A 21,721-nucleotide genomic window follows, 5' to 3' on the forward strand; every position below is an offset into this window, starting at 1 on the left:
AAATAAGTAGGTACATATGTAGTTCTCAAGTTTCTCATATTCAAAATACCGCAACTATACTTTAATTTTCTATCTTTCAGAAGTATTTAGAACTTTTTTCAAAATTTTTAGGTTCACAATATTATTTCGACTCTATGCCTGACACTTGTCTGAGGCCGGAAATCATCGAATCTTACCTGTGGCTTGAGTCACGTAGGTCTGAGGACAGATTTTCAGTCTTTTTATTACTAATGTAATGTACAAAAGTTTTGAGAATCAAAAATACGCAGTTTTTATTATTGTAACTTTGAAATTTACAGTTCGGACAATTGTTTATCTCATCATGCTTGGTGTGGTATTCTTCTAGTTTTATAATATTTTGCTTTAGAATTTATCTCCGATTTTAAACATAAAAATTTCATTGAAAGTGTGAACAATATTAATTGAAGCATTATTTCACGTTACATACTCATTCGTGCTAAATCATGCACATTAAAATAAAATATGAACTGAAAATGGTAGGAAGCTAATCAAAATCCAACACTAAATGGCCATAAATCTACTCCTACTTACTCTTATTATTTAATTTGCTACCATGAATCATAAAATTGCGGTAAATTTCATAAATGAATATCGAAAAGGATGGCGCGCGAACCCAGTAAAAAAACCCTTTATAGAAGTGAAGCTTGAATAATGGATTTGATATTAAAACAAAAGAAATAAAATGGAACGAGAAGAAGCTGGGAAAAGGACCAATATAAAACACATGCTGTAACAGTAAGAAACCCACAGAGAAAATGTTTCTTTGTATTTCATTACATTTGTATCATCCATCGAGTTCCTTCAACACATTGTTGCTCCATTCAGGAACATTACACGTTTGTCGCATCATTAGCGTGATACGAATAATTAAAATGTGGATGTATGAGGTGTACATTTAAGCTTGGAGCGTAATAAAGGTTTTGCCATTGTTATGTAAATAACACTAGTACATGCACATTACATTTCATGTTAAGTTCGTGCATTGAATTATTTCGTAAAGTCAGAGTTTCCTTTTTAAACTATAGCATCACTTTCTTATCTAACATTCGGAATTGAAAGTATTTTATTTTAATTGATGCAATCACTAGAATCTAAAGTATCAGAAATAAATATTTTCTAGGTACTATTAAAATGCTTCCAAATTTAACAAAAGAATGGATTCAAAATACTTTTTCCTAGAACATTAAATACGATGAGATTTTCAGTACTTATTTATTTTCATCTTAATTATAACAAATTACCCACTTAATAAGGAAAACTTGCATAATTTTTAATAACGTTCTCACTGCTATTCTTGCTCCTTTCACTCATTTATGTTCTTCATTTCTACTTTTCATAATTAACTTCATATCATGATAATTCACAGCGAGCTTTTTAATTAATGTGAAAGCTCGCGATTATTTTTTTGTTGCTCGTTTTCTTCCTATTTTACTACCTACGGAAAATAAATCAAAAGTATGATAATAAGTTTCATGTTCTTATACGCTTTTTTGTATTTATATGCATAACGATGCACCCTACCTACAGGTTACAGGTTGTACATGACTCAAATTTCTCAATTATCTTTATCCATAAACGTTGTGTATTACGTTGATATTTCTTTAGAGATTCTTAATTATATTTGATATTGTCAGTCATGATGTGGACAATTCTGCAATAAAAGCACTCCTTTTGTGAGAATTCGGTATCAGAATTGATTATCATTTCTTGTAAAGAGCAAAAATGATTATCAAGATTGATTTTTTCCCTTTTCTATTCTTTACAACTCATACTAACTAGCAACTTAGTCTTGTTTCCTAAATTCAATCTATTTAATCTAATTCATCAACTTTTTATTATTCTTTTTCTTTATTGTTTAAAGAAATTCCACATAGCAAATTTAGATTGTTGGTTTAAATTATTCATGAAAATCAATGAAATATTCCTTCCGTTCTCGATCAACATACATATGAGAAAGTATTACATTACATAGAAGAAGTAAGTTTTGTTTGTCTAACACAACATAAACACTGCATCAGTATAATTTTAGCAAAAACTTTAGCTTGATTTACATGATAAAAAGATCAGGATTATATCAAAATCATGGTACTTTATTACATTTTTACATATCATGTATATGTTAAAAAGGACAACAATGGCATCCAAGGTCGTGAGGATTACATCCTAATTCATCGGTGTTGACATAATTTTCAGCAATTAGGTCTGCAATTTGAAAATAATCCAACTCAAGTGTTGCTCGGGTCCAATATAACAGATTATTTGCAAAATTTTGTGGTGGAATCTGAAATAAAAAACATGAAGAATAGCATGAGAAATGTCACACAGCATTCATCTCTTTAAAAGCTCTTTATGATTAATTTAAGAAAAAATTCTAACCGTCAAAAACTGAAGAGTTTCCATTTTTTACATAAAAATATTCATCCTAAGCGTTAGCTGTAACTTTATAAATTTAAAATGTATTCTAATTGTATTTGGTATCCATTTTTTTCGAAACAAAAGGAATGAATTTCTATTGTTCATTAACGTCTTATAAAATGAATTTACGACAAACTTAAAGAGTGAGTTTTATTGTTTAATGGAAAATTCATAAAAAGACTTCAATTTTCATAACAATTAAAGTTTGCCTTCATCTGGATATATTCTTTATGAATGTTTTAGTCATTTCCTTTCTTTAAGTGAATAAGTTGACAAGTTTCATAATAGTTTTACTGATATTTTCTTGCTCAAGTATTAGTTAGTATTCAAGATTTATTCATGATTCACATTGCTTAGGTTTTACGTAAGGTTAAAGATTTAATAGGTTCTCTAATTTATTTACTTTACTGGGACAAGAGAAATGTGTCTAAAACTAGACTTTAATAAATAAATTTTTAATTCTACTTAACTTTTCAAAGAACTTTTCTTGAACTTTTCCTTCTTCACTTTTTGTCGGTTTAACATTTCAAAAATATAAAATATAAAATGAAAAAGTGAGAAGTTCACAAAAGAAAAAAAAGTTTAAATTCCCAACTGGAACGTTTATTATGTTAAAAATTATATTTATTTGACTTGTGAAAAAGCATCATGTGAGTGATGCTAGGGAAAGAGATATTTTAAGAAAGGCGAAGGAGGAAAGAAAAATTTTTGAACAAAAGCTTGTGTGCTATTTCGTTGTAATCACGTACCATTATATCTATTAAGATTCTTATGCTTCATCGTAATATTCATAGATGAAACTACTAAAGATATGAAATTTAAGGAATCATATATGTATGTATGTATGTAGGGTTGGAGTGGAATGGATGTGTATTCAACTACATAAACGCTATTAAATATGTAAAATTTTATCTTATGGAAGAGGCACTTGTTACACGTCTCTAAAGAACTTTTCATTTAAAAGAAAATGACTTTAGTATCGTAGAATTGATGTAATATATGAAAGTTTGCAGTGCCTGTATGTGTTAAATATCTTGGAAACTTGATAAGATGAAAATATTTACGTCGTCAACTAATTTTGTACATAACAACTAGCAACATATGATTTCTACAGAATCTTATCAAAAATCTCCCCCAATGAATTTTGAGTAACAATGTGTGCATATAAATATATATTTACACTTAAAGCTTTTTTCTCTACAGCAAACGGCATCCGTAAAAAATTTCTCATCCGCTCACTCATTTCCTATGTAAGCATTTTGAATAGCTCATTTCTTGAATAAAATGTAAATGCGTGAATTGAATTTTAACAACCCGAAGGCAGTTAGTAGAAATTTTCGCACAATCATTCATGATAATAACTAATTTTGTTTAATCAAATATTCTCTCCTATCTGCATCATCATAAATGATTTATTTATCTAAATCAAATTTTACTACCCTTATTTTTATTCACGTCTCAATTTATTATTGAACTAATTTATCTTTTAAATATCAAATATTTGCATGGCAGTTAAAGATTAATCATATCCAAGACTATTAAATGAAAAGAACATATAATGTACACCATGAAGTAGCTTGAAGAAATTATTATGATAAGTACATGTTATGTCTTGGCATGTACTGTTTACTTTAGTGGCATACAAACAAATCAAGGTGTCAAAAATATTTTAAAGGTCATTACAGTCACGATTCACGTGACGAAAATCACATCATAATTGTCGTATCTTACCCCAAATTCTGCTATCGGATTATCAACACGAGGATCAGGAATTACATTTACTTGATGTCTCTGTAAAGCATCAGTTAGGAAATGCTTCACGAGCAAGTCACGCCCTGAATGAAAAGGAAAAAAAAATGAAAAATAATGAATGAATCTATTTATTAGGAGTGACTCTAATCATGTATGATAAGATAGCAATTAATCATGTGTTAAATTTTTGACGTCAAGATTTAAATCAGAGTTTATTGAAGAGCTATCTCGAAGCAAAATAGCACTTAAAAACATTGGTGACAAAAAATTTAAGGCTTGTACCCTAAAAGGCAAAGAGCATGCTTTCATAGTTCAGAAAGACCTCTCTGGCACCTAAAACAGTCTCTTTGCCTTTTAAGGTGTACTGCTTCAAACTTTTTTTTTTGATTTGTCATTGACTATGGGTTTAATGTCCTTTACTCTTTTCAAAGAATGAATTTTAAGATTTTTAAATCTACAATGATGAAAAAGTAATGGCTATTTTTGTAAAGAACGCAAGCCTAAGACATAAACCAAACATTTTACTTGATCTTTTTGGCATGAAATAATGGAATATATCATTATTAAACAATTATTTCTTATTAGGGGCCGTTAATTTATTTCGTTCAAGAAGGGGTGGAGGGGTAAAGTCCATTCAAACAATAGAAATATTGAGATTTTCATTGTTCATTTTTGGAAGAAGATCGTTATTCTGTAACGTAATAAGTGAACGGTTCCATGTCATATTTTGAAGAAAAGTAATACTTACTGCTTGGATCTATAGATAAGAAAAATTCATTTCCTGTCATTTCAATTGATTTTGCAGATGTATATAAAACGAGGGTGGTAAACACAATCAATAAAGCACAAGCACGTGAAATGGCCATATTGTAGTTTATTGTTTGATTCCGGTAAATTTTAATGTTTCTAAGAAATCAAATTTCTTTTCTTGGTCCCTAACGTGAAGTAAAAGAATTATTTAAAAAATAAATTAAGAACTAAACAACAAATATTCTTGAACTATTTTTTTCTGTCACACACTGGTCCTGAATTAAGGATATATCTTAAATACCTTTAAATGTCAACACACATAAAAAGGAAAAATATTAATTTACTTCTTTGATCGGAAATTAAAGTGAATGTCTCGAACACTTTAGGAGTACTGAATGTCTAGAGGTATTTTAAAGATACTTTTAATCGACAGAATAACTTTTCTAAACTTTTTAATAGATAACTTAACATGCGATAGGAATTTTTATTGTATTGTTACGGATTTTATTCAGTTTCAGTAGCTAAAATCCATTTAACTTTATCATGTGTGCGAACTCTTGTTGAAAAAAATAACCCAATCATTCGGTTTAAATCTTATCACTTCCGACTCAAGTTTAAAGCCCAATTAAAATTTAATTAGGTAGCACTTTATTGTATTCCGATGTTTATTTGTCTGGAAAATGCAGTATGGCAGTTACATTTTTAATTTTTTTTTATCAAACTCGATTGATACAAAATTATTTTGTTGCCTACTCAGCAATAAGTTATCGCATGATAAATTTTCCGTATAACAAAACATTCAGAATAAGAAACACAAAACAATCTTAATTACAATAGGTATAAGTTGTCAGAAATAATTAAATTAATATATTCAGATCGGCAAATGATTTCCATGGTTTTGTTTAATAAAAGTAAGGACAAGGGATCGATTGCTTACGATATACTTTATCAGATCTTTAATTTATTCAATCATATAAGGTGGAATAAAACTAGATAGTTTGATGCTAACCTAGTCGGTTTTAAATTAAATGTACAAATTAAAGTTAATTAACAATATGATATGAAGTTTACAATGTTGAACTTAAGGTCTGATTCGAAAAAAAAAATCGTGAGAAATGACTAATAGAAAATATTATACTTAATTAAAAGGAAAGTAAACTTAATGAAGAGGTTTCGCTAATCTTTGTTTTCCTCGAAACCCCAATGATTCATAATTAAGATAGATTGGTGCTCAATTTTTTTAAAAACAGGTTTTTGAAACTTCTTTTTTAAACAATAACAATCTCATTGTATTGTATTAGAGATGACATTTCTGGATGTTACTAAATTATTTTTATGGTTTAGGCAATGATTTTTGTAAATTGGATTTAGAATGAACTTTTTATAAATTGTTTACTTTAACTTACTTCGGCAAAAAAATAGAAAGAATATTCAAAATGTGCATTAAAATGAAGTGTTTTAGCATCTGGTACACTTTACTTTATCATAGAAATTTTGTCCTTATTTTTAGACTCCATGATATTGACATTGATTTTGCATACATAGGTACATTAAATTCATCTGCTGCAATTTTAAAAATTCATTTTGTTTTTATTCGAGAAGAAATCAAATTTATTGAGCAAAACAGAGTTCGGATTTTGCATGAAAATGAGAGCTCTACTCCAAATAAATTTCAAATTGTCTTCGATTAAGAAAATTTCAACAACAACTTGAAGTAAGTAGGCAAAAAAGATTTGAATATTAATACTTAAAATTTCAATTTAAGAAGTTAATAATTTTGTAATCTTTACAATACATTAAACCTGTGCTTTCAATACCAAATATCAAATTTCATAGATCTCCTTAGCATATTGGAAAGAATATTGATTTTCGTTTTTAAGTGCATAAAGATAATGTCAGCTAAAAGGATATTATCCATTATCCAAAATCTAGAGATAAAAAAATTATTATGCTGCATATCCCAGTCTACTTCAAATAAATAATTATAACTTAAGCTTACTCTGACTCATCTTGTTGTGTATGTTAAATGCTTAGCATCCCTGTGATAATTTTTAGAAAAAATATTGAAAAAAATGTGTAAACTTTCAAAGATATTCTTGCCTTTGGAATAGTTCTCTACAACGTCTCAATTCACACGAGGCTACACTAAAAGCTTATCACATTTTTAAATTTCCCATTGACTCATCCCGAGTCCCGAGCGGCACTTTGCGACATACCGCATTTTTTGTCATAAAAATGGATCAAAAACAGTCATCACGATACTGTTTGGACAATTTTGCGTCTTATGGTGTCATACCAGTGCTCTAGCGAACACATCGTGCTGTTCGGGACTCTAATGTGTTAATAAGATATTAAAATATTTTGCAATTTTCATCCGACGTATTCGATAATAGCAAGAAACAGAAGAAATTTTGGTGTTTGCAATCACGCAATTTTGTATATAGATATAGTACACATATTTAAAGAATAGGTATTTGAACTTTTCATTTTGTATTGAGGTGTTAAGTTTTTATCAGTGATTAATCTTTAAATATAAATGTTCAACGGTTTTAGGAGGTGTTAATTATTAAGAGTAAGTATAAAAAGATGACAATTTTCTTCATCATTCAACAGTCTAATTTTGAAAAGGGTGAAGTTAGGATTATAGTGAAGGAAAATATAAAATAATTCAAAATGAAATTTGTAAGTTTTTATTAAAACATAAATTAAGTTCTTATGTATAATTCTATTATTTTTAATTTACTTTCAGCTCTTTGTGATGTCATTGGTTGTTTTTGCAGTAGCAAATCCTATTGATAACAAGCCAACATCCGTACCAAAAAGTAATTCCCAAGACAATAAGCAAATTTCAGGTGACCTTATTCCTTTGAATTCAGCACCTTTATCTCCATCAACTGTTGACAAGCATCCATTACACAAGCGTGATACTTCCGTTACTGGTTCATCTGCTGCAGCTCCTTCACTTACTCCAAAGGTTGACAACTCAAAAAATACAGCTCAGAAAAATACGCAAGCCGTTCCTGTAAATAACAACCGCAAAACTCGCGAAACAGCTCAAAAAAATACACCAGTCGTTCCAACTTCATCAAATGCGCAGCCACAAAAATCAGTTGGTCCAGTAAAAACCCAAACAGCTGACAATACTAAGCTCGTTAATAACAATCGCAAAACTCGTGAAACAGCTCAAAAAAATACACCAGTCGTTCCAACCTCATCAAATGCTCAGCCACAAAAATCAGTTGATCCAGTAAAAACCCAAACAGCTGACAATACTAAGCTCGTTAATAACAATCGCAAAACTCGCGAAACAGCTCAAAAAAATACACCAGTCGTTCCAACTTCATCAAATGCTCAGCCACAAAAATCAGTTGGTCCAGTAAAAACCCAAACAGCTGACAATACTAAGCTCGTTAACAATAATCGCAAAACTCGCGAAACAGCTCAAAAAAATACACCAGTCGTTCCAACATCATCAAATGCTCAGCCACAAAAATCAGTTGGTCCAGTAAAAACCCAAACAGCTGACAATACTAAGCTCGTTAATAATAATCGCAAAACTCGCGAAACAGCTCAAAAAAATACACCAGCCGTTCCAAGTTCATCAAATGCTCAGCCACAAAAATCAGTTGATCCAGTAAAAACTCAAACAGCTGACAACACCAAGCTTGTTGATGATAAACGTAAAACTCGTGAAACTATCAAAACTGATGATGCAAAGAAAACATTAACTGATGCACAAAAAACATCTTCAGTAACAACTGCTCCACAAGTTGTACGAGTACCTTTAACAAACTCTCGCTCAAGACGTGATACATCAAAGACTGTTGATCAATCAAAACCGGTTGATTTACATGTTAAGAGTGACACAAAAACCAATGTTCCATCTTCAACTGTTACAGAGTCAAAACCAAAAAGAGATACACCACTAAGCAATTCCCAAATTCAGCAATCAGATAATCAAGGAACAACTGGTTTGAAAAGACCAGTTCCAGTTGATCAGATTTTAAGAAGAAAAGCAAGTTCAACAACAGAAGCGTAAGTATTTTACTATGCTAAAATAAGTTTTACCTTCTTCCTTCCTTCCACATTCAAAAAGAGTGTATCATTAAGGGTTGGAAGTTGGGAACAAAGTTAGTGAACTAATAATAATGTTGCAAATTTTTACAGCCCAACAACAGTTGCCTCACAAAAGTCTTAAATAACTAAAAACTGAAGAATAAAAAACAGACAAGAAAGCAAGTTAAGAAAAACGAGGTAATAATATGAAGGAATTTGGATTATTGGATAATTTAAAGCTAATAAATAAAGTAGACTTTAATGCAAGGAAAAGAAAAAAGTTTAATTTTAATTTTAAAAAAAATTATTTTTTATTTTTACCTTTTCAGTTTTGAAATTCATAGATAATAATATATGTTTGCTCATTATGCATTGTTTATGCTTAATAATGATTTTGTTTTCTTGAAATTTTCTTATCATATTCTACTGTTTTATTTTCTTACAATCTAGGAGTAATCGTTGCAGCTCATGTAAAAGTATGCAAAAGTTTTAAAATAAACCATAATATTATTTTCGAAAGACTCTACGTCAATAAATATCTTTGGAGACAGAAGTTAAAGCAACGAATATTTCCTTGGAGCTTCAAAGTTCCTTTCATTCAACCCAATTCATTTGTTTGATTTTTGACAACTTTTAACATTGCTCCGAAAGTTTTTATAAAGAAAAACTAGTTTTCATTGAAATGTCAAAGTTTATTATTTATAGAGCAACATGAAAGTTGTGGTGTCGTGGCAAAATGGAATCTATGGTGTTTAGGCATATGTGATAGGCAACAACTTTTATGAAGACATTTACCTATGTTCGATTCTTTTTAGTATTATTTCCATTATTGATGTCAACCGTTCATGAGATGGTGTTTTGAAGACAAATTCTTGAAATTATCCCAATTGGATAAAAATACATTAACTAGTTATAAAGTATTTTTGTCACCCAGGATAAGTCTACATCAGAGATCTTAGTCGACTCAGATTTTGTATTGAAAAATCGACTCGATTCCATTAAAAATTCAAATCAACCACGAGCTCTGGTCTACATACAAGAACTAAGGAAGTTAATTTCCTCAAAATATATTCAGGATGCATACATTACTGGCATTTTTGCACAATGGTCACGACATTTCATGTATGATTTCAAAAGGATTAATAGACAACATAAATTCCTGTTTAATTGATTTCAATAAATAATTCAATTTAAGTTCCAAAAATAGGTTTCTCTTATTCGAAATAAATTTCTTGTCAAATTAAAATTAAGTGAACTGGATAAAATGTTTTTATGTATATTCTTTCATTGATAGTCTATATAATGATTATATGTAAAATTTTATATGAATTTACTTTTTTATTATATTTAGTCAAGACATTGAAATCTAAGAATTACACAAATAAAGTGATTTTTTTTATTATCATCTTATAGAATTTCATTTATATTAAAATATTTTTAATTCATCTGACCTCCTTTTGTCTTGATTTGTTTCCTTAATACTCAGATATGAAACAATTTCAAACTTATTTGTTAAAATTTTCTTGCGTAATTTATCATTCATATTTTTATCATAATCAGTTGATTCTCTTTTCTCATAATTATTTTAAACTTATAAAGGAAGTAAAATAAATCGACTAGCATTTTTTTGTGATAAAGGAATAATCAAGCATGAATATATAAAAAAAAAAAATAATATTTTCAAATGATATAGCTTTCAATAAGCTATCGACATATCATAATTTTATATGACAAAAGGATTGTTAAGAAAGAAATGTGCTAATTAAAGAGCTCTCAATATACAGTTTGGATAAATATTGGCATAAATGATTAGTACATGAGAGACAAATGATCTATGACTAAGCTGTAGACAAATTTAGAATTTTCGTGATAATATTGTTAAAGAATCATTCTCAGATGACGTCTATCTAGATTTATGGTCTTTCTATGTTTATAGTCAAGCAATATCCAATGTGACACACATCACATAAGAATAGACATACATTCATAAGTGAACGAACCTTAAGTGAGATCTTAAAATAATCACTAAATTAACGAAAATAAACGTTTATTGTGTTTTTTTTTTGGAGTGATTACCGTAAAACTATGGAAATGTATGTATTATCTTGAGAAATTACGTATCCCTCTTATTAAAATTTATCATGAATTATAAGATATTTGAGCATAAAGCTTTATTTTCTTATCAAACACTTATCATATCATTTCATTCATAAGCCTTTTTTTCTGCTACACATTTATTTATATTTATTAATTTATTGAAATGCTTAAATATCATCATCATCATCTCAGCGAAAAAGAAAAATGAGGAATTAAGTTATATTATGAAACACATTTATTTAATATATAAAAACACAAAACTCATAATCAGTCAATACTTTGGCCTTTTGGCATGCATAATAGTTTTTGCATTATTATGCAATATAAACATGGGATATTGTAAGGAAATATTCATCAGTTTTTTAAATAATTTTGGTGAAGTGTATTGGAAACGAGAAGATAATTATTTAAAAAAAAATATATATGGAAATTAAACAATTTTGTTGTAAGTTTAGCTTCACGGAAAGATTAGCGAGGAGTATTGAAGTAAGGTATTATTACATTAGTTATTCGATATATACTATTCGTTATGTATAGTAAATACTCCAAAAATGTTACAATATATTATTTTAAAGGTAATATATATGTATGTATGAGTGTGTATATAGAAGAAATTGGGAGAGTAGAAAAATAGAGTCAAGGATTAAAAATTTATTCGTTTGAGAGACCACATCAAATAGCCATAGAGAAAAAACGCTTTAAATTTGCACTCTATCTGTGCAATGCATTTGATAGTTGTTTAAGCGATTGTCCAACTTCAATTAGCAGTTTTTCATTGTCTTGAACATTTTTTTGACCAGCAGTACGTAAACAATTTGATTGATTTTCCACTCTCGTGACCAATTCACGAAATTGAAACTTCGTATGCAATGGCAAAGTATCTGCATATGTTACACATGACGATTGAATAATATTTAATTTATCACTTAATTGTAACCATTGTGTAGCAGTGATAAAATTAACTGGTATTTTTAAATTGCACTCAACCATTTGAACAAGTTCGAGAATATTTTCGCGACTTGCAGGAGGCGATGAATTTGTTGATGACATCACATTTGTTATAACATTATGATTATTATTTTCAACTCCTTTTGTTGTATTTTGTTGCTGTTGGTGTTGTGGCATAGATTGTGGTGTTGCGTAAATCGTAAATTTTGATGGTTTCACTGGCACGGCTGGTTTTTTTGCTATCGGCGGATCCATACTTGATGATTCAGACTGCCCATTATTTGACGATGTACTATTATTATTTCCATCATCAGTAAAATCGTCCTTTTTCTTTGGATTTCCCATTTTTGGACTTAATTGATTAATTTGCGAATCATTTGACGGAGCGGCAAGTTCTTTGGCTTCCCATAATTTCTTCAAACTGCTAATACTTCCCGTACTTTTTCTTTTATCATCCTCTTCGACTGTAACTAATTTTCCGTCGCCGTTACTTTCTCTTTTTTTATCGTCAACCACGTCTATTTTAATTTCAGTCTTTTTCAGTGGCTCCTTAACACTATTATTATTGTTATTATTATTAGTGTTACTATTTGATTTGATTTTATTGTTATTGTTACTGTTACAAGTTAACTCATCACCCTTGCTACTAATCTTATTAATATCATCTGGATTAATTTCAGAATCTGTTGGATCTACTTTACGTAATCGTGATTTAAAGTCAATTATACTCGTGGATATCTCATCTTTAGGTGGTTCCTTTATTACTTTTTTTGGTTCAACTTTCTTAAGTTGTGCTTTAAATCCAATACCATTATTTGATTCCACTGGTAATGCTGTTGGATTTTGCACATTCGAAAGTATTTGTTTAGCTGTGCTCGGTTTTCTACCAAGATCTGATGGCTTAACAGGAGCATCAGGTTTGGGAATTTGCATTGTTTCAGCCAATTCATTAACTAACAATGCTGCTGGATCGATTTTTGGCACAATTTCATTATGTTGAAAGGGTATTTTTGATACATCATTGAGATCATTTGCTGGGCTTCCGAGAGAGCTACATGAATCGGTCGATGGTTCTCGCTTTCTTAAGCTAACTCCAAATCGAGTACTGGCCTCCTCGACACTCGGAGCTGTATTAGAAACGTCATTATTGTTATTATGATGCTTTAATGATGGAATGTCCGCAATGAATTGATTATTTGAATTCATTCCATCAAATTCTTCTAAAAATAAATTTTAAAATGCATTAAGGATTGATTTAAATCATTTATATTGAGAATTTCTTTTACCAGGTGGTGGAGGTGGCGGAAATTCTAAATCTTGCAATGCTGGTGTAGGAATAGTTCTTTTGGGACTATTATTACTTCCAGTACTTCTAAAACTGGAAAATGTTGTCATCATTGTTCCATCTGTCGTTGTTCGATGTCTCTGAAGTTTTGTCAAACTAGCTGTAGCAGAATTTGTCATTGTTACTCCTCCAGAAGAATTACTTCGAATCATTTGGGCTGGTGGTTGCATTTTCAGAGCAGTTCTAGGTGAATGATGAATGGATGGCAATTGATCAGATAATGGAATACCTAATATATTAACTTGTGATGGATTGACAGGCTGGATAATTTGCGGTGATTCATTTTCACCGTTTTGTCGAAGAGATTCAAGGTATGCCCCAATTCTACTAGATTTTGGCAAGGTTCCATAACGGTTTATGGCTCTTTTTACATTTTGAACTTCGAGTGCTCCTACTACTGTTTGTGGCGGTTGCTGCTGTTGTGATTGCAAAGTTTGTTGTTGTGAAATTATTGATTGATTTCCTATTGATGTTCCTAAAGGTGTTTTGCGTTGACTCGACCTTGATTTGCTGTTTCTATTATCCAAACGAGTTCCCATCATCGGAGCTCGTTTAAATGAGGACGATTGAGATGAATATTGAATTGGTGGCTTTGATAAATGCTCCTGACTATCTGTGTCAGTATCTGGTGTTATTTCTTGATTTTCGTTTTCAGAATCAGCTCGAGATGCCAAATTTGCTATTTCACGAGAAAATCCTGCAATATAAAAGATTTTCGAAATATTTTTAAAATGTTCAACATAATGTTTAGCGTAATAAATTAGTTATAGAAATGATTGACATATTAATGAGAAAAAAATAATAATATATTAAAGGTATTTTCAAAATTTTCATTCTTTTGTTATTTGACACACTTCTCGAAGACAACTCGCGAGCATGAATTAAATATTAACTATGTGTGTTAAAATTAGTAATTAATCTGTTGTATCTATTTGGTTAAAATTTACCATAACTCAAATCACACGTCTTTTAATTGGAAATATTCTAGAAATTTTTAAAAATACCTCGAAATAAGAAATCAATTATGAAGCTACTGCATGAAGAAGATTTTGCTATTTTACCCATACCATTAATTTCGTCAATATTTCGGTTGTCATCATCACGATAGGTTGAATCTCGATTTGTTGAAAGCAAACTATAATTTAAAAAATTTTATTAATAATTTTTATAATTAAAAATCAAATGACTTTTACAAACCTTGTGCGTTTCGGCGGAGCAGGAGCTGTTTTTCCTTTTTTGTTTGTGGTTCTTCTCATTTGTACTGCTGAATTTTGTTTAGCTGAAGAAAAAGAACTCAATTTTGATGAAGAACCAGTTTCTGTAAATAATTAAAATAAATGCTTAAATATTAATTAAAATAAAGAGTAAATATATATACCCGAAAGTGGAGTAACTGCTTGTTCGATTTGTTGCTGAACGATGTGTGTTCCCATTTGAGGTTTTTTGCTCATCTGAGGAGTTAAACTCGGTTGTATTTGCACCGTCGATCCCTGTAATTGCTTTTCAACTGCCTCGATAATGGATGATTCCTAAATTTAAAAATTCTTCAATTTAAAATCAATGCTTTTAAAATAATATAATTAGACTCACCTGAAACATATGCTCCAAATCATGATGAATACATTTAAATGTTGGTCTATCTGTTGCACTCCATTGCCAACACTTTCTCATTAGTTCATAAACTTCTGGAGGACACCCTAAATATTTTTATTAAAAAAAATAAAGTTTAACATTTAAATTACATTGAATATAATTAAAATCTAACCTGGAGGAATATCCATTCTGTAGCCGGATTCGAGTCGATGATAAACATCAGTCAAATCGATTCCTGGATAAGGAGACATTCCATAAGTTGCAATTTCCCAGAGCAATACACCAAATGCCCAAACATCACTATAAAATACGTTAAAAATTAGTTATATTATAACTAATAGTTTGCGATAGTTATGCATACCTTTTTGTTGAGAATTTGTTATATGCTAAGCCTTCAGGCGCAGTCCACTAAAATTTTTGAAAAAAATTATTCCACATCCAAAACAACAAAATAAATCAAATATCTTACTTTGATGGGAAATTTAGCACCTGCATGGGCAGTATATGTATCATCACGCATCAATCTAGCAAGTCCGAAATCCTAGAATGATAGCAACAAAAACATATCATTTTTGTTATGTTAAAGTAATATATTTATATCTTACAGCAACTTTAACAAGATTATTATCGCCGACAAGACAATTTCTTGCTGCTAAATCACGATGAATAAAATTTCTGCTTTCTAAATAGCTCATACCAGATGCAATTTGTGTTGCCATGTATAATAGAGCAACGGCATCAAGTGTTTCGCGTCCAGCAGCTCTCAAGAAGTCGAGCAAGTTTCCATGAGACATGAATTCAGTTATTATATAGAAAGGAGGTTCACGAGTACAAACACCAATCAATTGTACCAAGTTGGGATGTTTCATTTCCTTCATTATTGCCGCTTCTTCCAAAAAGTCCTTGAGAGCCATGACATCTGCAAAAATATAACTTATAAATAAAATATTATTGTAATGAAATTTTATATTTTTTAACCTTCTTTCAATGTCTTTACAGCAACAGTGTTTCCATATCTTTTCCAAATAGCTTCATAAACTTCACCATATTGACCTCCGCCTAATTTATGTTTCATTACAATATCCGTTCTACTAATTTCCCATTCGTCAGGTTCCTTGAAAATAAAAATAATTCAATGAGATCAAATGAACAAAATACTATGACTTAAAACTTACAGGACTAAGGGGAAATACTGTTGGTTTGTTCTGTTTTGGCGCTGGATATAAAAGAGGGGTTATTAGTCCATGACCTTCATGTAAAACACTATGATGATGAACTAGCTCTGCTAATGTGTTAAATTTATATTCGGCAGTTACGTAAACTTTTCCCTCTACATCCTCTTGAATACGATAATGATAAACTCTTCCTTCGTAACGTAAACTTATAGACCTTTGACCTGGCGAGCTTTCTGATTCTCGAACTAAAAAACTGCCATTAATTCCGGAACTCAGCAAATACTCTGCTGCATTTCTCGATATTGGACCGTGGTACCACGAATGTTTTTCTAACGAATTTAATGGCGTCACATAATTTGATGGTACCCAACCAATATGGCCTGAATCACTATGAGCTTCACACCATTCACCAGACTTATTATACGAGAGAATTCTCACTTGTTCGCCTTTTCGTAGACTCAATTGATTTTCTCCACCTGCTTTAAAATCATATAACGCCACAAACAACTGTGGATCATCATCTTCTGGAGCTGGTGTTAAAAGATTCTCTTTTGAAGTCCAGCGATTTGCAGTTTCAAAAGTTGATTGCGTATTACTGGTGTTGCTTCCTTGTGAAAGTAAAGTTCCACTATGATCCGAGTTTTCTTGACACAAAACTTCTACTGGATTATGCGGCACATGAGGTAATGGCCGAGATTGCAGAAGCGCCTCTGTAAATAGAACAAATGAAAAAAATAGATCAAATTTGAAATTGAGAGCAATATTAAACAAACTAAAATAATAAAAAAATGTGTACTAATTTAGTTCATTGCTATTTGTGTAAAAAACACAAGTCAAAAGCAAAAAATATGAGATTATTTAGTAAACCATCAGATTCGATGAAAGAGAAGTTACATTTTTAGAGAAACTTTTTATAAAGAAATTATAATTTCCTTTGCAAGATGTTTCTATCAAAACTATTTTGACTGTTTCCGCTTTCGCTTTTTCACGCAATAATTGCACTTATACGCAATAAAGTTTCTCTTCCGATTATGCTTCTTTTATTATGGAATGTAAACATGATTAAAATTAAATTAAAAGTGACAGACAAAATGTCATACGATTATCCACAACTAATAAATAATAAAATTATGATTGTTTATGAAGCCATATGATTATAATAGGAAAGTAAATATTTACTGAGAAAATATGATAAAAAAAATCGCATGTAAACAATCAAGCACCTATATATAACAGTGTGTAATAGCATCATCTAGCTATCTTAGTATAATGTTTAATTTTTAAAATTATATAGCATAATAATTTGGAGCAACTGGAAGAACATAAACAAACAATTCACAGAATACTGAATATTACTTTTTATTATATTTCACTCATTCATCAGCATTGCTTACTCATTAATTTAGGTCTTGGTTTGTTTTGAATTTTAATCAACATGAGCGAATGAATGAGTCATTGTTGAGAATTTTTCTTAGGAATTTTGCGATATTCATGCTGTAACTTTATTAAATTTTGAACATATGACTCTTTATCTTCTTCCTAAATTCTCGTTAAGAGGATGTTACCAAACATGTTTCGAATGTATTGAAAATAAAATTTGACAACATAGCACCTAATATTATTAATTAAAACACACTATTTTTATTTCACATCATAAAGTGCTGATAAATAGCAAAAAATAATAATAATAAACACCGCAATCTTGGTAGTCTTTGAAAATTTAACAACACATTACACATTATGGCTGTTTGGAATTTTTTCTCACTCTAAGAATTAACTGCTTAATTTAATTATAAAAAAATGTGAACAATTGAACAAAAGAAAGAGAAAGAAAAACGAAAGAAAACTTTCTTAAGCAAAAATAAAAAAAGATAACGCATCGATTCTGCAGAAAATCCAAGTTCACATAAAGTGGTTCATATAAAGAATAAATATTAAATAGACATAGAAAATTTATGGAAATTTATTTGAATCGTGCACAAGTGCCCATGAAATGAAGATCATAATAAGAAAGGAGAAATGAAATAAAATGACGATTCAAAGTCTGAGAACGAATTTGTATTAAATTATTGCATGATTTCAAATAAAAATTTATGCCGACAACAAAGTAATAATCGAGTGAATCCATCATGAATCTAAATTAATATAATTTTTGAGCTGTCTATAAATTATTGTATTAAAACGTTTATAACGGTCAAAATACACATAAATGAAACCACCAATTCAAATATCAAAAATTTATTTGAGATTTTAATTTGTGTCTATAAAAGGATTATTCACAAAATTGAATAGTTCATTCAAACCATCAAAATTTTCTCCCTCAAATCAGTGTCATTCAGCTACAGAAAATGATAAAAATTAAAAGTAAACTATAACATACACAGTTTTCTTTAAAAGAAATTATATTTCAAAGCGAACCCAATTGAATTTAAATTAAAAAGAAAATTAAATTAAATTGTAGTTCAATTTGAATTTTTAAATTAACCAATACATTAAATGTAAATATGTTAACAAAAATCATGACCGGAAGATCATCCTGTAGACATTTAAAGAGGGCAATAACAATCTTTTCACCCTAGCGATTAAATAATTTAATCATGCCATTCCATATTCTCGATTTAAGCATAAACAACGAGACTATTGTTGGTAATCAGTGCAATATTTAACTAATAAAAAATGTTTACCATTAATATACATATCGCTCTAGGTTTTTGTATACTAAAGAAATTTAAATAATATTGCATGTCACTAACTCTTGATGTCATTATTATTCTTTATGATTTTCACTTCAAATAGGCGAAAAAATTCAAATTTCGCTATCGTGATTTTGGACGATAATTTTTATGTCCTACTTAAACTTCACTGAGGTGGTATAAATTTCATTTTTGTAAATTGCTGTGTTGGGAAAAATCTGTACTTTGTTTTAAGCGTTGTCATAATGTCAGTTAAACTTGGCCAGTCATTTTCATGAATATAAAGTGAGGTAGAGAGAAAACTCAAAGGGAATAACACCATAAATTAATTTCCACGCACTTCAAATGGTTGCGAAATTGTTAAATTTTTTTATACTTCCTTTGAATTTGATTTTGGACTCAAAATGTCATTAAGCTATTAAAAAAAATCATAAAATGCTGAATATTAAAATGGAAAAAAATATAAAAGAAAATAGGATTAATGTCTTCGATGTACTAAATACTTCGTATAACATTTGGATTTACGTTATCTCTTCATCACATGCATCGTTGCTTAACACATTGTTTAACAGTAAATACACAGATAACTTTGCATGCACAATATTGTACTTATGATATAACTGAGAGTGTTATTCATTAATTAGCAAAAAATGTTTTCACTATCAGTACCATTGGAAAGTTAACAATTATGTTTTTAATCTTGAGAATGAAAATGAAAGTGAAAAAAATGATATAAGGCCTTACATCTTTTATCTACATTATGCACGATTGATGGATACTTCCGATACCGTTTTAAGAGATATGTTTAACTTTAAAAAATTACGCTAGTTTCAATTTCTAGCTCGTGAACTGTGATTTATAAACAAACCATTGATTGAAATTTAATTCCATAGATTATATTTTGAAGAATAAATCATATGTTGCGCTAAAATAATGATAACACCAGAAGATGAATGTAGAATCGACAAAATTGGCAACAGTGCATTGCATCAGTCATCGAAAAATTTTCTCCCATTTTAGTCGCATAAAATATTTATTTTCTCTCATTTATTCTTCGATTTCTTTTTATTTTCCTCTTCAAATTGAAGAATTTTATATTGGAGTCAGTCAGCAACAACAATTGAAGTTTTGTGCACTTTATTACTTAATAACACATCGAAGACTTCTTGATTGAGCATAATTTTCGCAAGTTTAATTGCTCGTTTATACATGTTTTGATGAATACAGGAATTTCCTTTCATGCCAATCAACTTTTCCATTTTTTCCTGCACAGTTCAATAGCATTCAAAAAAATTTATGAATTTCATTTATGAAATAAAGTATGTATAATGTATTTTCAGACTCTCACTATTGTTATGACAAGTTGGACGGAAAATATTCTCATTAGCCTGCATTATCACGTATGAACTAACTTACATATGATTGAATTGCATGTAAATGAATTATGGGAGAAAACAACTGCTGTTTTAAATAACGCAATCTGAATTACTTGTAGCAAGATAAATATTTTTAATTGATTTTTAAAGAGGACCTTAGAAGTGTCATGAAAAATCACATTTAAAAGCAATAAAAAGGTAGCAATCTGGGCCTAACAGCATACAATTTATAAATGAGCATGACGAAAATAAAAAAAGCCGAAAAATCTATGGCACAACATTTTCTATCACTACGAGAAAGAAGTGAAAAAATGAAGGAAACATCGATATAAAAGAATTTTACGCATTATGAGACTTAAAAGGCACAAAAAATCTTGCATTCTTTGTGTTTAAACACTACACAAATTTTCAATTTATTTACTCACCACTATGCTCAGTAAATATATTTGATCCTAATATCCTTGGATCTTTTGGAATTCTTGTTTTTGAGCGACTTGAACGGATAGACGATGGAACCGCACCTCCAATCGAAAGATTTGGTAAGGAAGATTGTTTAGACTCGGATTTTACTGACTGTTGATTTCCCATAATTCACTAAATTTGATTTTTCTCTTAAAACTTGCACAAATTTCACTTTATGTGATTAAATCTTAATACATTTATCACTCCTTTACATCATTATTTCAGATATTTTGGGAAATTTTGGAGTTATCGTCTTTTAAAGCTTTCATTTCTTTTTTTTTTCAATTTTATTATTTCTTCTTTTTGTATCTACCCAAAATTCACTTTTTCACTAATTTAACTTTTTGCTGATGGAATTTTTAGCATTTTTTGACTTGAACTTTAATCACAGCACTTTATTGATCCAATTTAATTAATTTTAGAAAGTTATCTACTGTTTTGACTCTCATACAAAAAAAATTATTTAATAATTCCGATCCATTCAGCAAATTTTACTCAAATGATGAACAAGTACACTTTTCAAAAAAAAAGTATACTTATCTAGTATAGATGTTATAACAATGTCACTAACAAATGCGCATTTTCATTAAACAGTCAAAATATGGATAAAGTCGCTCGTAAAAGACGTTCTTCGTTAACGTATGAGGTGTTTGACATTCATTTGAAAGATTTTACGATGTATTACAATTTATGAAAACGATTAAAGTGTCTGAAAATTCCAATTTTATAATAATCAGAATTTAGCAGAATTTAGTAATGATCAATTACTGATTTATTTTCCTTGCATAACGCTAAGTACGTAAGTTTCATTTAACTTGTCATTAAAATCAATTATAACAATTGATTTATGAAGTCTGACAGCCAGACAAAAAATGAACAGTAACATTTTTTTATATGAAAAAAATACATCATTATCCAAGGAAAAATGAATCCTCACCCAAGATGTAAATAATAAAAAATGATAGATATTTGAGAAAATGTATGCATGTAATATAATATTTGATGTAATTTTACTCTATAGACTTTATTCCGCCTAGC

The 21,721-nt window shown here is 29.5% G+C and overlaps 3 protein-coding genes across 5 annotated transcripts; 1 reads left to right on the top strand and 2 right to left on the bottom strand.

Moving 5' to 3' along the window:
• Positions 1 to 2,090: 2,090 nt before the first annotated feature.
• LOC139093039 (uncharacterized) lies at positions 2,091 to 5,397 on the bottom strand. Of its 2 annotated transcripts, none has more exons than XM_070643634.1 (4): positions 5,283 to 5,397; positions 4,937 to 5,123; positions 4,168 to 4,271; positions 2,091 to 2,302 (listed from the first exon to the last, which is right to left on the bottom strand). In XM_070643634.1, exons 2-4 carry the CDS (start codon positions 5,052 to 5,054, stop codon positions 2,141 to 2,143), a joined length of 384 nt encoding a protein of 127 aa, XP_070499735.1. In that variant the 5' UTR covers positions 5,055 to 5,123; positions 5,283 to 5,397; the 3' UTR covers positions 2,091 to 2,140. The 2 variants fall into 2 exon arrangements, with proteins under 2 accessions (XP_070499735.1, XP_070499734.1); XM_070643633.1 differs by having other exon boundaries at positions 5,240 to 5,397.
• Positions 5,398 to 7,478: 2,081 nt separating this feature from the next.
• LOC139093106 (mediator of DNA damage checkpoint protein 1-like) lies at positions 7,479 to 9,274 on the top strand. Its single transcript, XM_070643710.1, has 3 exons — positions 7,479 to 7,620; positions 7,688 to 8,973; positions 9,106 to 9,274. Exons 1-3 carry the CDS (start codon positions 7,612 to 7,614, stop codon positions 9,134 to 9,136), a joined length of 1,326 nt encoding a protein of 441 aa, XP_070499811.1. The 5' UTR covers positions 7,479 to 7,611; the 3' UTR covers positions 9,137 to 9,274.
• Position 9,275: 1 nt separating this feature from the next.
• Abl (tyrosine-protein kinase Abl) lies at positions 9,276 to 21,177 on the bottom strand. 2 transcript variants are annotated; one of them, XM_070643709.1, is made up of 13 exons: positions 20,647 to 21,177; positions 16,153 to 16,862; positions 15,956 to 16,091; positions 15,583 to 15,896; positions 15,447 to 15,518; positions 15,339 to 15,385; positions 15,150 to 15,277; positions 14,975 to 15,081; positions 14,763 to 14,913; positions 14,582 to 14,702; positions 14,452 to 14,519; positions 13,326 to 14,081; positions 9,276 to 13,256 (listed from the first exon to the last, which is right to left on the bottom strand). In XM_070643709.1, the coding sequence occupies exons 1-13, from the start codon at positions 20,807 to 20,809 to the stop codon at positions 11,803 to 11,805; spliced, it is 4,227 nt and encodes a 1,408-aa protein (XP_070499810.1). In that variant the 5' UTR covers positions 20,810 to 21,177; the 3' UTR covers positions 9,276 to 11,802. The 2 variants fall into 2 exon arrangements, with proteins under 2 accessions (XP_070499810.1, XP_070499809.1); XM_070643708.1 differs by having other exon boundaries at positions 9,276 to 13,259.
• Positions 21,178 to 21,721: the final 544 nt, after the last annotated feature.

This window comes from Chironomus tepperi, unplaced genomic scaffold, assembly GCF_022539635.2.
Source record: "Chironomus tepperi strain 1889 unplaced genomic scaffold, CSIRO-AGI_Ctep_v1 contig_323, whole genome shotgun sequence".
NCBI lineage: Eukaryota > Metazoa > Arthropoda > Insecta > Diptera > Chironomidae > Chironomus > Chironomus tepperi.

What these genes read in the sequence shown, in the direction of transcription:
- LOC139093039 (XM_070643634.1), bottom strand. Translation starts at nt 5,054, where the DNA reads ATGGCCATTTCACGTGCTTGTGCTTTATTGATTGTGTTTACCACCCTC. An exon ending in CTTATCTATAGATCCAAGCA is followed by an intron (nt 4,272 to 4,936) that starts GTAAGTATTACT and finishes CTTTTCATTCAG; the next exon opens with GGCGTGACTTGCTCGTGAAG. An exon ending in ATCCGATAGCAGAATTTGGG is followed by an intron (nt 2,303 to 4,167) that starts GTAAGATACGAC and finishes TTTTTATTTCAG; the next exon opens with ATTCCACCACAAAATTTTGC.
- LOC139093106 (XM_070643710.1), top strand. An exon ending in GCAAGTTCAACAACAGAAGC is followed by an intron (nt 8,974 to 9,105) that starts GTAAGTATTTTA and finishes AAATTTTTACAG; the next exon opens with CCCAACAACAGTTGCCTCAC.
- Abl (XM_070643708.1), bottom strand. Translation starts at nt 20,809, where the DNA reads ATGGGAAATCAACAGTCAGTAAAATCCGAGTCTAAACAATCTTCCTTA. An exon ending in CAGTATTTCCCCTTAGTCCT is followed by an intron (nt 16,092 to 16,152) that starts GTAAGTTTTAAG and finishes TTTATTTTCAAG; the next exon opens with GAACCTGACGAATGGGAAAT. An exon ending in AGCAGTTACTCCACTTTCGG is followed by an intron (nt 14,703 to 14,762) that starts GTATATATATTT and finishes AATTATTTACAG; the next exon opens with AAACTGGTTCTTCATCAAAA.